The sequence below is a fragment of the Seriola dumerili genome, unplaced genomic scaffold (assembly GCF_002260705.1).
Source record: "Seriola dumerili isolate Sdu_G_001 unplaced genomic scaffold, Sdu_1.0 BDQW01000081.1, whole genome shotgun sequence".
Lineage (NCBI taxonomy): Eukaryota > Metazoa > Chordata > Actinopteri > Carangiformes > Carangidae > Seriola > Seriola dumerili.
Genome location: NW_019174336.1, coordinates 3,651,896 through 3,666,451, shown reverse-complemented (window position 1 = coordinate 3,666,451; position 14,556 = coordinate 3,651,896). Strand labels below are relative to the sequence as shown.

General features: G+C 39.6%; 1 protein-coding gene across 1 annotated transcript in view; it reads right to left on the bottom strand.

Moving 5' to 3' along the window:
* Positions 1 to 451: 451 nt before the first annotated feature.
* The window catches only part of LOC111221104 (myosin-11-like), a 67,423-nt gene continuing 53,318 nt past the window's right edge, over positions 452 to 14,556 (bottom strand). The window contains exons 9-24 of the mRNA XM_022744434.1: positions 14,146 to 14,433; positions 12,624 to 12,722; positions 11,785 to 11,949; positions 11,573 to 11,674; positions 11,237 to 11,295; positions 10,421 to 10,568; positions 10,229 to 10,333; positions 9,293 to 9,445; positions 8,835 to 9,002; positions 8,409 to 8,582; positions 6,819 to 6,908; positions 6,649 to 6,732; positions 5,595 to 5,713; positions 4,321 to 4,429; positions 3,266 to 3,429; positions 452 to 2,919 (exon numbers count right to left, since the gene is read on the bottom strand). Coding sequence (XP_022600155.1) covers positions 2,799 to 2,919; positions 3,266 to 3,429; positions 4,321 to 4,429; positions 5,595 to 5,713; positions 6,649 to 6,732; positions 6,819 to 6,908; positions 8,409 to 8,582; positions 8,835 to 9,002; positions 9,293 to 9,445; positions 10,229 to 10,333; positions 10,421 to 10,568; positions 11,237 to 11,295; positions 11,573 to 11,674; positions 11,785 to 11,949; positions 12,624 to 12,722; positions 14,146 to 14,433 — 2,148 coding nt within the window. The 3' untranslated portion in view covers positions 452 to 2,798. The remainder of the gene's footprint in view (positions 2,920 to 3,265; positions 3,430 to 4,320; positions 4,430 to 5,594; positions 5,714 to 6,648; positions 6,733 to 6,818; positions 6,909 to 8,408; positions 8,583 to 8,834; positions 9,003 to 9,292; positions 9,446 to 10,228; positions 10,334 to 10,420; positions 10,569 to 11,236; positions 11,296 to 11,572; positions 11,675 to 11,784; positions 11,950 to 12,623; positions 12,723 to 14,145; positions 14,434 to 14,556) is intronic.

The window sequence follows — 14,556 nt, the reverse complement described above, 5'->3', positions numbered from 1 at the left end:
CAACAGCATTGTTTCATCTATTTATGAAACTTACTGAAACTGAAAATTACATATTTTCTCTTTGGTTTGTTTCTCCTCTTTTGTTTGCTCATTCTTTTGTTAATACCATTCTGAGTCAAATTCAGGCAGACTGGGAGGAGACAGACTAAATGCTAAAGTGCCTCGGTATTGGAAAGTGATGAGACTGGCGAATTGGGCCGGGGCTAGCTGGTTAGCATGCTAACTTCAGTAGAAGAAAAGAAAAATGGTAGAAATAGAAACAAAACAAGAGGGTTGCTTTTCACTACTGGAAACTTGATGAGTAAAGTTCTACGCAACCTTTCTTCTCTAAGTAAACAGCTGTTAATGCTAACATTTGCTATGTAGCGATAGCAAAACTTCCAAGTAGCTGCTTTAAAAGGGTTTTTTTCATAAAACAAAGACACATGCTAGAATTCAGAGTGGAGAAGAGTTTATTTGCATTTTGCACTAACAAACTTCTCACCAAAAGAGAGAATATGAAAAACAAAAATAAATACCCAAGAACAGTAGAACCAGTAGAATGTGAAGTGTAGTAAAAAAATAAGTCAAGTGTATTTCATTTCTTTTTACATATCTGTAGGCACCGCCACTTTCTTTTTTGAGAAAACACTAGTGACACTGAAGCAGTTATATTCCCAACAGCTAAAATATGAAACTCTTTCATAAAGAAAACTTGTAATTTATGCTCCTCTTTCCAAAAAGCAAAATACACCAACATGTGTAAACATAAAAATCCAAAGAGTATCTGAACAGTAGCTTTATGTGTTTCTAACAGATACAAAAGATTCAGATTCAGAGAACATGCAGAAGACTGTTATAACAGGACTGGCCATGATCAAGATCTAAGAATTAAGCCAGTGATGAGCCCCATTTTCTACTGATGATTTCAAATGAATGACCCAGTCCTGTTTATTTCTGTCTGTGCCCTTATTTTCCTTTTTTAAAAAAAATAAAAAATTATTTCCTCTAAAATAAGAGCATAGAGAACATTAACAGATGGTACAGAAAACCACATAGCATATGAACTGTGTTTCTAACACAATATAAATGTTGTTTTTTCCCTCAGCCACATTTTGCACGAACAGACATCTTGCATCCAAACAGCATTTAGACATAAAATGTCAGTTGTTGTGTTTTAAACATTTAAAAAATTTAAGTAAACCCATCCTAACTCTGGATTTTAGTCTGGATAAAATACAATCATCTCAAGATGCACATTAACAGAAAGTGTGACGTGAGATTTTCTTGGTCTTCTTCGTTGACACAAAAAATCTTATCCCTTAAATCTTATTACATTCAAACAGCAGCAAACCCCCTTAAATACCTGAAACTGAATTCTAAACTAATTTCATTTTCTAAAAGTATTTTTTGCCCTGCCCAGCAACTGCAAATACAGAAAACTCACTAATCTCCAAATCATAAAAACAACATAAATGCACAAAAAAAGTATTCAATATAAATAATCTTAATTGTTTTTGTGAGTGAATCAAAAACAGCTACAATCACGTCCAAAGAACCCCTCCCTCTGCAGTTATTTCATGTTGTGTGTCATTACATTGTAATATGTCAACAACCAGTGTGGGATACGTTCAAATACTGCAGAAGAATGTGTTATACATAATAAACTAAACACTTTCTAACATGGAAAATCCCTCTTCACAAAAGAACTGTCAGCAAAGCTCCACCAAATAAAAGCAAACGCTACAGAATCCGAGAAGTTTGTTTTGACATTATGAGAAACCAGTAATTCTTTGAGTCAGTGAGAGGTCACTGAGTGAAAATGATGTACCATTCTGGACCTCATCAAACTGAAGTCTCTCACAATTAAAAGTGTCCATTCAGAATTTTAGGTTTGTAAAAAAAATTCACACTCCAAAATGTACTTCTGTCTGTTTAAAGCTGATTCTGACAGACTCCAGCTGTTTCTCTGTAGTGGCAACTACAACAGCAGGTTACAATCTTCAAGGCACCTTAATCAAATCCTTCTCATCTCATTACTGTCACCAGTAGGTTTTTCCTTTCACTATGTGTCAACATCTCTCTGCACCAAGCTGATGCACATTGGATGCTCTTTGGAAAACAAGCAGAGAAAACATGTCATGTCATATCATATGAAAAGAAGCACTTGACCTCATTGTTGAAAGGTTTATCAATGTGTTTCAGCGGCAGTGAGGCTGTGAGTCCACCAGGAGCTTCTCCCTTTGTCTTTAATGTAAATAAAATGGATTGTATTTCCGGTCACCAGGAGACGGCGATAAATAATTAAAGTCTTTAGTTTTGTAATAAATTCTCAGGACACTTCCAGGAAGAAACTTTGTAATTGAGTACATAGAAAAAAATACTATAGACACAGACTTCCCTTCCAATTAATTATATCCAATAAATTGCAAGTGTAACCTTAGTCAGTGCTTCGCAGGTAAGAAACACTGTCTACAGGGAAGCATATTTCTACATATATGGAGAACTTAAAGCTATCAGTGATAAATTCATAATGAATTTATATGTAATTGTGTTGAAATAGAGCAGATTTTTCTTTAAATCAACAAGTGCTTACAGAGTCAACACAACTAATAAAATGCAGCTATTAGTCTCAATGTTGTCTCTGTAATTATTAGGAAATTACAGGAAGAATAAAATATAATGTTAATTAACATGTCAGGAGTTGAGATCATTTTGCCAAAAGTGAGATAGAGTCCGGTTTACTGCCAATGTCAGTGTAAAGATGTAGTCGGTTTTGTGCTTTTAAAAATAATATTTATATAAATGGAGCGTGTGGTTTAGACTTTGGTGATGCTGTTTGTTTGTTGCTGTGGCTGCTGGTCGTCCTCTTCGTCGTCGATGCTCAGGTCCAGCTTCAGGTTATCCAGAGTCTGACGAATCGTCAGCGTCTCCTTACGCCTGTTAGAGAGACAGAGAGACGATGTTTGATTTCTTTTTGCCAGGGAAATAATGTGAAGGTGTGTGAATAAGAGAGAGGGAGATGAACATAAATATAAACAGGCAGGTGACTCAGAAAAATAAAACTAAAACTATCTGCATGACTGATAGCATACATAAAGGTAAGTAAGAAAGTGCTTTTTTGGGGTGAACTGACCCTTTAACCACTGTTAACCATAGCAACCATACTGATGCTGCACACTACATCAAGAGGCCAACTATAAACTTTTTACAAATACATACAGGCCAACAGGGAGTGACAGTTTAATCCTCAGACTCTGAATATGTGTGTGTATACAGTGCGTACTTTGTCTGCAGGTGCTGGTCGAGCAGCTGTCTCTGCAGCCGGCTGCTCGTCTCCCTCTCCTCGGCCAGCTCTCTCTGGGTGTGGCGGTACTGCGCGTCCTTCCTGCTCGTCTCTTCCTCCGCCTCGTTCAGCTGGCGCTTCAGAGAGCGCATCCTCTGGGTCATCTGGAGGATCACAGAGCTCCGGTTAGTTTGGTCAGACGGGTCTGGGCACAATCAATTCTCTGCTCATTTCATTTGAGGAGCTAACTAATGAATTAACACTGCATTTTAACTTTTGTGCACGAGCCCCTAAGTCATATGAATATGTCTTTCGATGTCTCAATACAGCATTCCCTCCAAGTGTCCAAACACAGAAGGCCACAAAGGGAATATTACAGAAAGAAATGTCCCAAAAGAACCTTCAAAGGCATTTTCTTACAGGACAGACATTTCCTAAAAAGGGAATCTTCTAATAAGATTATCTAAAAGCACAGCAAACTGTTATGTCCACAAACGTGGGAACTTCCTAAAGATAGAAACCCCCCCCCATCATATCTAAAGGGGAGAGATACAAGTAATGACCAAAGATTATGAAAATATTTACAGTCTTAAATTGGTTGGCATAAATAAGTCAATTTTAACCTTTCCAAAGCGATGCATTTCAAGAGAAAATAAAAAAAAGAAAGACGACGATATCGTCACATGTTCAAATATGTTCAAACCTACAATGTTGATGATTATACAAGCAATCTAAACCTTTGAACTGAAGTTTTTCCAGTAATACATGTTTCATCCTGTGGCTTCTTTATGTATTTATATTTCAGAATTTTGTCAAACCAATCAGTGCAATTGTTTTGATAAACATGAAGTTTGTCAGTATAACTGCCTGCTGCATACTGCAGCCAGGAAACTCCTCTAAACATCCTGTATATTTTTATTTGTCAGGCACATGATCAGACTGCTCTGCAACACTCAACTGCCCTTATGTGGGACAAGTGCGTATGCTTGTGTGTGTGTGTGTGTGTGTGTGTGTGTGTGTGTGTGTGTGTGTGTGTGTGTGTGTGTGTGTCTCACCAGATCTTTTTGTTCATTGGCTACCCTGTTCTCCTCCTCCATCTGATCGCTCAGCTCATTGATCCTCCTCTCCAGTTTACTGATGGTGTTTGTCAGAACAGACTTGTTCCTGCAAAAAAAAAAACACAAAATGCACAAAAATTAGCCAATAAACCAAGGATTTGTGTTTTTTCTTCTTTTACAATCAATGATTCTGCACAAAAAATGGTACTGTTAGACTTGAAACACTGTTTGAATTGAAACTAATGGCCTTGTATTCTGCCTTCCCATGCCCTCTAACTGGTAGATGACACTGCTGCATACCAGTCAATCTGAACAGCTACCCCTGCATCCATCATCTGTCTTTTTCTATCACCGCAGCAGTAAAGATTTGAGTTTTTTTTTTCTTTTTTTTTTTTTTTACCTGTTCTGTTACAATTGGTAAAAATAACCTCAGTTTATCAGCAGTTTTCAAGTCCAGTTGTTATTGGTTTGCTTTTATGAGGTTATAATAGTGCAGATAAGGTAAAAGGAGTTTGGTGCAGTTTTTTGGTGTGAAATCAAAGCAGACTGACCACAGTATTTTGTAATGCAGGAATTCAAAAGACAAACCACTGAGAAATTCATCTGCTAATCATCAACTGTAAAGACAGGGATCTGTATATGCAATATACTATACTATATTTATGCAATATAGCATATAACCACCGTAACACACATGTGCAGCAGCATGTGAGTGTAAAACCAGATATGTGTTGAGCTTGTGCCCAATGTTGTGTATTTTAGCAGTTCCTGATTCCTCATTAAGAAGTGACTGAAAGGATTTAAACTCTGTCACCACAGAGTAATAATCCTCCTGTAATAATCAGTAGAAGCCTCTCCTGTTTCTACCTGTTTGTGACTGTTTATGACATATTAAGGCTATTTGTTACAGGCTTTAATATCAATGCTCATAATCAAGTATTTCTTTGTGAACTCTTCAGAGAACAGATTTTTCTCCTGTGGTCCCATGTTGTGCTTAAGATGAGGGAAACTGTTCAATAGATGAGCTACACGTAGGCCCAAATAACATCATGTCATATTTACACCTCCTAGTCTGTTTGTAGAGAATCACTGTGAACATAGTCAATGATGTATATAAAAGTCTGACAGTGAACTAAGAACATGGTCAGAAAGCTTAATGAACATATTGTAGTTTCTCATGAAAAAACAGAAAAAACAGTTTTTGACAAGAGTACACCGTCTGATACGTGACACTGGTGATGGTTGCTCGTCTAAAAAGTCATGTGACTGACCTCTCCTCGGTCCTCAGAGAGTTCTCCAGCTCTTTGACACGGCCCTCTGCCCTGGAGATGACGTCCTCCTGAACTCTGGAGCTCTGAAGGTCCTCCACCTCCAGACGCAGCTCACGCAACTGCACACAGAAAAAAGATTTAAAATCAGAGATTAAGTATTTACAAGCACTCGACTCTGTTTACCTCTGTTCCTCCAGTGTTGATTATTTACATGCTTACATGTACAGTTTTTTAATTGGTGTTGTTGATATACTGAAGGCTCATTCATACATTGCTTTGGCAATAATGTGTCTCAGAATGATCATCAGAGCCTGACTGAGGCCAACATTAGCTTATCACAGATGTATCTGATTGTATGGTGGCTATTTAGTTACAGTTTGGAGACAGTGTCATTACATACTTTGTCCACTAGTTTCAGGTTTGTTTAATGTGTAAAATGTCCTGCTCAGTGTGTATGCTGGTCACAATTCATGTAAGATTGTCATTGATGATCATCATTTAGTGTAGCTTTATCTCTTATTTGTGAGTGGTTTCTTGCAGAGAGAGTGGCTATACAAGAGTTTCAGCCATTGTTACGTTTACAAGATTAGCAATTATAATACGTCCTCTGAGCAGCTACTTCTGGATGCTAGAGTGACTCGGTATCGGAAAAGTGACGAGACCTTGGAATCCAAGTCTTCAAAATATAGGCTACGAATGAAGTAAATGTAAATGTAAAGTGATATGAATAAAGTTAATGCTCCCTCTGAGCAGAGCTACTGCTTCAGTGCAGACTGGATGCTACAGTGATTGGAAACTGATGAGATTGGCCAACCCGGCTGGGGCTAGCTGGTCAGCATGCTAACTTCGGGAGAAGACAAGATGTAATAGAAATAGAGGCAAAACAAGAGGGTGGCTTTCCACCTCTGGAGACAGCTGTTGGTGAGTAAAGGACCAAAGTTTGATGCTGAACTCATAACATTTCTTCTAGACTGGTGACTAAAAGAAGAAATGAAAACACACACACTCACACACACACACACACACACACCAAACACACACCCACACACAATACCTGTCTCTCCATGACAGCCTTCTCAGTCTCCAGCTCGTCATTCAGATCTTTCTCCTGAATCAGCTTCAGCTGCAGCTGCTCCAACTGGCCACAAACACAGAAAATGTGTCAATAACCAACAACATATGAATATTTTCAGTAACCTTCTCTCCTGTTTCCTCTGCGTGTACCTGTTCAATAGCTCTCTTGTGTTTGGCAGCCCATCTCTGCTCACTGTCGTGCAGCTCCTCCAGATCGCTCTCCAGGTCGATCATCTTCTCCTGAAAGAGACACAGTTAAAATAATAATAAGTCATCATCCAAACAAACTTTGCTCAGACAGCTTCTGATCTGAGGTCAGTCCCCATGATGACAACTGTTGTCAGGTTATTTAGAAATGGGACAGATTAAGTATCTTCAGAAATAGAGACATGATGAATATTTGGGATTATGGAATTAGCACAGTGATTGCTAAACAGGATTTGCATAATTAATGCCCCATTAACCCCAAACTCTGATGGTTTTCATGAATGATTAATTTAAGTGGACATCTCTGTTTGAATCATTAGGTCATGCATGTAAACACACACAGTGTGAACAGTTTAAGGATGAAACACTCAGGAAATTAAAAAATAATTGCTAATTTTTTTATTTATCCTGGATGAAAAAAGGAGGATATGTTTAATCTCAGTTACAGGTCTGCAGTCATTTGCAGGTTGATACTAATAGATATCTCTGTGTTATTGCTGCTCATAGCCGAGATCTATCAATGAATTTATTTAAAGGATCTATGAAAAGACCAAACCCAACATTGGGCCTCATTTACCAACTATTCTTAAGTAGAAATTTCTTCTTAAAGCCCATTTTAGCGCTTTTTACGAAGATTCTGACATTAATGTTTTCTTATATGGGATTTGTTCTTAGGTGAGAAAAGAATCTACGCACACTCAAGAGCACTCTTACGCACATTGTTGTGTTGTGCTGACATGTTTGAGCAAAATAAGTGGTTATTGCGTTTTCTTCTGTTCTACAGTTATATAATATTATATTATTTAAATAACAATAATATTTGTGTCATTAATCATATTTAAAATTGTTATTTTACAAAGCATTATGGTCTTTTAAAATAAATGAACGCTACATTTACATTTAACCCCTTGTTTGCGGCTCACTTCCTGCAGCAGTACCTCCACTTCTCCAGTTCCTTTTGCGTTTTGATTCCGGTGCTCCGTCTTTAGATTTTCATTTTGGCATTTTCTCAACTTTCCTTTACGGTATCTCCTTGTGACTTCTGTCTGTGTCTGCACACGACCCTTCAGTCTCACGTCCTTTTAAGGGCACTTTCAGGCGTTTACCTACGCTAATTAGGGCCAACTGGCACGCGCTTTCAGTTAACGAGGAGATTGGCATTCATCAATCACAGGCGCGCACAATTCTACGGTTTAAGAAACACGTTCATGAATCTGACGTAGAGTTTTCTTAAGAATTTTCTTAAGAACAACTTGAGAAAGAATTTAAGGAAATACTTAAGAAGATGTTGGTGAATGAGGCCCAGTGAATGTAATTTACTCAAGTATTGTGGGGTTAAAAACACACTAATGAATGTATCAGACCTACATTCACCACCCTGCTGCTGCAAACACTCACTGGTGCAGCATCTCCACCATCTCCTCCTGTTTGAGTGGTGTTTGCTAAAAAACTACAGTTCCCAGCTGTTCAAGGAAATTACTGAGCCTTTGAATAAGAACCATTGTGGCAGTGTTTGGGTTTACCGATCAGTACCTGAGCCTGTTTGAGTTGTTTGGACAGGTCGTCTCTGGCCTGGTTTGTGCTATGCAGCTCCATGTGGAGGTCGTCCACCGTCCTCTCCGCCTGCTTACACTGCAGCTGTATCCTCTCTCTCAGCTGGATCTCCTCCTCTAGTGTCCGCTCCTTATCGATCAGCTTACCAGAGACCTGCACACACACACATGTAAGAACATACATCCTGAGGCTGCTTTCATACTAAAGGTGTTTTCAGACATTATTCAAAATGAGGAGCTTTATGTTTTTAAGTTAGTTTCATTGATCCAACAACATAAAACCAGGTGACACCAAACGACCAAGATGCCAGAAAATGTGACATGCATGTGTTATGTATGCAAACTACAGCTGAGGCTGATGGGAACTCAGTCCCGCATCAACCAAAGTGTCAGACAGGTGGAGTACCTCTCCCTGCAGTTTGCTGACGAGGGCCTCCAGTTTCTGCAGCTCCTGGTCCTTCTCCAGCAGAGACTCCTCCAGCTCATCCACCCTCAGCTGGGCGTCCTCACGCAGCTTCTGATGCAGGCTCATCTCTGCTGCGGTCTGCGTGGACAGCTGTACGGCCTCGCTCAGCTGGGAACACACAGGATGTTACACATTTGTATGAGCAGTGATAAATATGTGCAGTGAACATCTGAGATAAAGTCTGCAATAATAAATGAATATTTACTTGGATTTAAAACTCAACGCAACCAACTAAACTCATAACTAACGCTAAACTTTGTGTCTGTTTTCTTTATAATTAAAAACTTAACTACATTTTCTTTTACATGTGATTTCAAAGGAAAAACATGAAGGAAAATACAGGACCTATAAAATGAAGTGGGACAGTTTTATTCATTGAAAAGAAACCGGCTCTGTACCTCTGTCTCCAGTCTGACGATGGTGGTGTTGAGTTCAGACGTCCTCTTGTTTTTGGTGTCTTTGTCGACCTCCAGCTCCTCCAGCTGTCTCTCTGCCAGCCACAACTTGTCAGCAAGAGTCTTAGCGTGCTGCGTCTGCTTGTCCAGATTCTCCTGAACACAAAACACACACACACACACACACAGTTCAGACCTTTGTTTCTTAAGACACCATGTGTGTTGATGGAAATTCCCATGAACACCTGAATGCACCAACAAAGAAACATTTTGAAAGTAGTCCATCCTTTCATCTGCAACCTGACAAATGAAACCAAATGTGATGTCGACTGTGATGGATTATAGTATTCTTGATTGTTAAATGGATTATTATCAGGGAGTTTCATCTATGCTAGTTGATTTTCATAGAAATGAAATGACACCAGAGGCTGCCTGGAAGAAAGGGAGTCAATTTAAAACCTGAGGGATGTAAATGATGGCAGTTAATGGGCTAAAACACTCAAAGTCTGCCAATAGCAGTGGGCTGTGGTGACACTACTCAATGTTATAGTAAGGGGTTTCATATGGCCCTTCAAAGTTCTCAGCTCCTCTGGAATCTGTAAATATTTTGTTGTGAAAAATGAGAATGAGAGAATGAAATTCAGCAGTTTACTTTTGAAGTAAAGCTGAATGTCCTGTACTGTCTGTCTTGTCAAACCTTGTCATTTAACTTTTAACTTTTGACTCAAAGAAAAATAAAAGCACATTTTTGTAGTTAACTCCTGCAGGATAAAGGAGAGAGGTTTAAGAATTTCTACATCTGTGTATTGGTATAAAACTGCAGTCGGCCGTCACACAGAGACGTAAAGGTCTATGCAATAATCTAGTTTTCAGAATCAGTATGTAGGGTTGACCTGCTCTAGTTTTTGATATTTGCTGCTGCTGTGTGAGAATGTGCACCTCAGCGTCCTGGATCTTGTTTTTGAGGGACTGCTGGAGGAAGTTGAAGGCGTACTCCTGAGTGTTGGCCTCCACCATCATGTCGCGGGCCTGCTTCACCTCAATCTGCACAAGACAAGACGAGAGTCATCATGAAACTGTATAGCTCCAGTATCTTTCCATCCATCTATCCACCCATCCACCCCTTCATACCTCCATCTCTCTGAATCTCTCTCCCATGGACTGTTTCTCTCTCTCCATCTCTACCATCTGCTCCCTCATCCTCTTCAGCTCATTGGTCAGCTGAGTGTTGGTCCTCAGCAGGTCCTCTTTGTTCACCAGAAGACCGCGCATCTCAAACCTTCAGAGAGAGAGAGAGAGAGAGAGAGAGAGAGAGAGAGAGAGAGAGAGAGAGAGACAACTGTCAGGCTTGAGGTTTACACTGAGACGACAGAGAGTGAAGCCAAGGTACGAGAGCAGTTCGAGAGTAACTTCACACCAGCTGAGAGTCCTGTTTCTGCTGACCCTGCACTGGTGACAGAGCTCACACTGCTGCAGTGAAGCAGGTGTTTACTGAGGGTGTGGTCAGTACATCGTGACATCACGGGTGGGTGTGGTTACAGGAGCAGAAAGGCTTCAGATTTACTTCAGATTGAAATCAACTTAATTTTTAAATTCAGTGTTTTGCTTTATTAAATTAATTTTTGTTTTGTACAAATTATACTAATTTCTATTATTTATCTTTTAAAAAAAAAAATGTATATTGACATTTGGCGTTTTTTTGTACTGTCCGCCCACTTACCTTACCTTAAATTCTTTGAGAAGCTACTTAATACCAACCTCTTCTGTATGAAAGGCTTAACGTTTCAAACATGTCACACACAGCCACACCCACCAGTGATGTCACGGTGTACTGACCACACCCTGAGCGCACTACAGCCAGATTCTCAGCTTGTGTTGTCTATTTTCACAAGGAAAAGACAAACAAGTTCAAGAGGGAAGGACAGAAAGAGAGACAAAAACACAGACCTGATCTGGTTCCTCTCCTTATCCATCTCCACACTCTCTGCCTCCAGGAACTGGTTCCGCTGCAGAGAACACACACACACACACACACACACACCATCACCATCAAAAACACTGTCAGAAGACGAATAACTGTGACAACATGGGTTCAAATCATAAAACCACTTCGTGCTACAGACATTCTGGCTCGACACCTCTGCTACTGTGTGTCCTCTAAAGTGCACTGATGTGAGTTGAATGTAGTTTCAGCTGTATTCTTTTATGTCTGGCATCCATCTGACATCTGGATTCCTTCTTGTGGTAACAAACCATACAGAGCATCAACCCAACGAGGCCTACCTTCTGACAGGCGTTCAGCTGTTTGGTCAGTTCCTCTATGTAGTCTTTTTTATTGGGCGCCCCCAGAGTGGCAGAGCGCATGCTGTAGTGGGTGGGTACCACCTGTAGCAGAAACATATATCACATATATGTGAACATGTAAACACGTGATAGTGATAGTGTGGAAGTGATGGTGGGGTGTATGTCATCCGTGCACGCGTCAGTAAACGTACAGTGTTGGTGACCTCGGCCCTCCTCTTCAACAGAGTGTCGTAGGCGGAGAATCGGGGGCGGGGGGAGGCGAGGGTGGGCGTCTGGATGCCCACCGGACTGGTGCTGCGACTGTTGTAGCTGTACAGGTTCATCTCGGAGGTGGCAGGAGACAGTCCACCCTGAGTCTGGATTTGAGGGGGGGGGGGGGGGGGAATGTACTTTAAGTATCAAAGGTCTGCAGAGAAATGTCCCCTGTGACTGAGATATAATTATATACCACATTATTAGATTACGACTGTAGCTACTGGAGGTGAAGCTGGTTTTAACAACTTTATATACAGTTAGATCGTTAGGTCCAGTGATTCCCAACAGGTGCCAGGATCCTAAAGGGTGAACAGATAAATCTGAGGGGCTGTGAGATGATTGATCTGAGTCGAAAGAAGAAAAAAAAAAATTCTGATAAACAAAAATATCTTATGGGAAATATCTCTTTGTTGCTAACATTTTAGAGATATTAAAAACCTGTGAGAATGAACTCCAACTAGACATGGATTTTTCCATAAAGGGTCACAAGCCAAATATTTTTGAACCACTTCTTTAATCTTCAGTAATTTTTATATTTTATCGTATTTTTTTATGTAAAATATTAATCTGAACAGTAAATTGTAACTAAAGCTGTAAAATAAATGTAGCAGAGTAAAAAGTAGAATATTTGCCTGAGAAATGTAGTGTAGTAGAATTATAAAGTACCATAATATGAAAATACTCAAGTAAAGTACAAGAACTTTAAATTGTACTTGAGTATAGAACTTGTGTAAGTTTATTTTCCACCATTGGTAAAAAAGAAAATGTTGCAAACCTTGAACTCTGACATTCGGTACATGGGGTTGTAATCCATGGAGGAAGTTGTGGTGTAAGGACTGTTGAACACTCTGGGAGGGCTGTCAACAACACCCAGCTGTAAACAAACAAACAAACAAACAAACAACACAAGACTGACGTTATGGCTCCGTTCGATGAGCAAAGGAAAGAGAGAGAGATATGAACAACAGAGAGGGAGCGGACAAAAGCCAACGATTTGCCTGACAACAAACTGAGAAGTGCAGAGTGAATGAGGTGTGTTGTCACTTCAGTATAAAACAAGGAATAAACAGAAGCGAGGCTGCAGCACAGACACTGTTGCAAACTGTTATACAGTATCTACTCAGCGTGTTCAACAACCCTGATAATGCAATAAATCTGAACACTGAGGTGTTCAGATTCGAAACTGATTTTCAGATAGAATTTAAACGTAAAATGTGTTAATTAAAAACATCTAGATGAAAATAAACGTTAACCTCGTCAGTGAAGCTCTTTAACATGTTCATCAAAAAAACAGAGACAATGTTATTATACTTATTAAAGATAAAAAATGACAAATGAAAAAGATATTTATCACTTTAACAGGATCATTATATGATTGGATGATTGCACGTGGTAAATTGCTGTTGAGTGAGTCAAATAAATAAGATAAAGATATTGTAATTTTGCATGAAAGGTGCCATTGATTAGATTAAATTTGACAGTGGTTTCAGTCACTGTGTAATTCAGAGTTTCTCAACCATATTTTTCACTTGAGAATTATAATATCTAAAAACAGCACAAAAGACCAGAGGAAGTTGAGGAACTCTGACATAATTGAATCTTGTGATAACGGTCAGGTGACCAGGACGGCCAATCAGGAAACCTTAAAACTGTGTTTTGTCCATGAGACGGTGCGGTCCAATAACTGGAACAGAAAAACTTTGTTTTATGAATGCTACATATGACATTAACTGGATTATAAATGGTAAATAACAAAGATTTTCAGTATGTGCCAGAAATATTGCAGATGGGATATATTTCTGTTTTTGCCATTTAACCATATAATTTCGCAGTTGTTTATAAGTGCCATATTCTAATAATGGTGGATCTAATTAGATTCAGGATAAAAGAGTTCTGAAATGAACATAAAACCTCTACAACATGAACTGTTGAAGGTCTTCAGAATTTTGTGATCTAAAAACAAGGCAACAAACATAGTTTGTAATAACATTCAGCGCACTGCAAAAATCACCAATTAATTTAACTTTATTCACTTTGACAGTGAGATCATTTAAGCCTGTGTCCAAGACTTTTAGGTTTCAATAGTAAGAGATGGTAAAAGATGATTTTTTTTGAATTATATAACAGAACTTGAAGCAGTGCTTTATCCAGAAGATGGCACTGTTTAATAACTGGTTCTGTGTTTCATCCAGCAGTAAAACTGCATCTGATTATCATAAAAACTCTCTTATCTCTAATCTGCGTGATCTGACTCACACAAACACACATACACAGACTCCATGGTCCACCTCACTCACCCTGTCAGACACACTGTCCCAGTCCCGTGAGGCCAGGGACTCCAGGGACCCTTTGTAGTGGTTCACCCCCAGCCGGTTGGTCTCCCATCGGGCCAGCCTGGGGCCGTTCTCCGCAGCTGACCCACCGCCTCCTGGGCCATCTGCACTGCCACTCAGCCCGTTGGTCTTCATCTCGTTGTTGAGGAACAGCTGATATTTTGGGTTCTGACTGGTCGACACGACTTTGGGTGTGGAGGGCTCCTCCTCTGACGGGCTGTCCAGCTGCTTGTTTGGATCAAATTCAGACTCCTGGAGAAGAGGGACAGAACGTGAAGGAGGGATTAAATAAACCTGGACGACAGATGAAAATACATCTGCATCAACATGTATGCACAAGAACACTGTGATAAACCCAGGTACCCAGACATACAA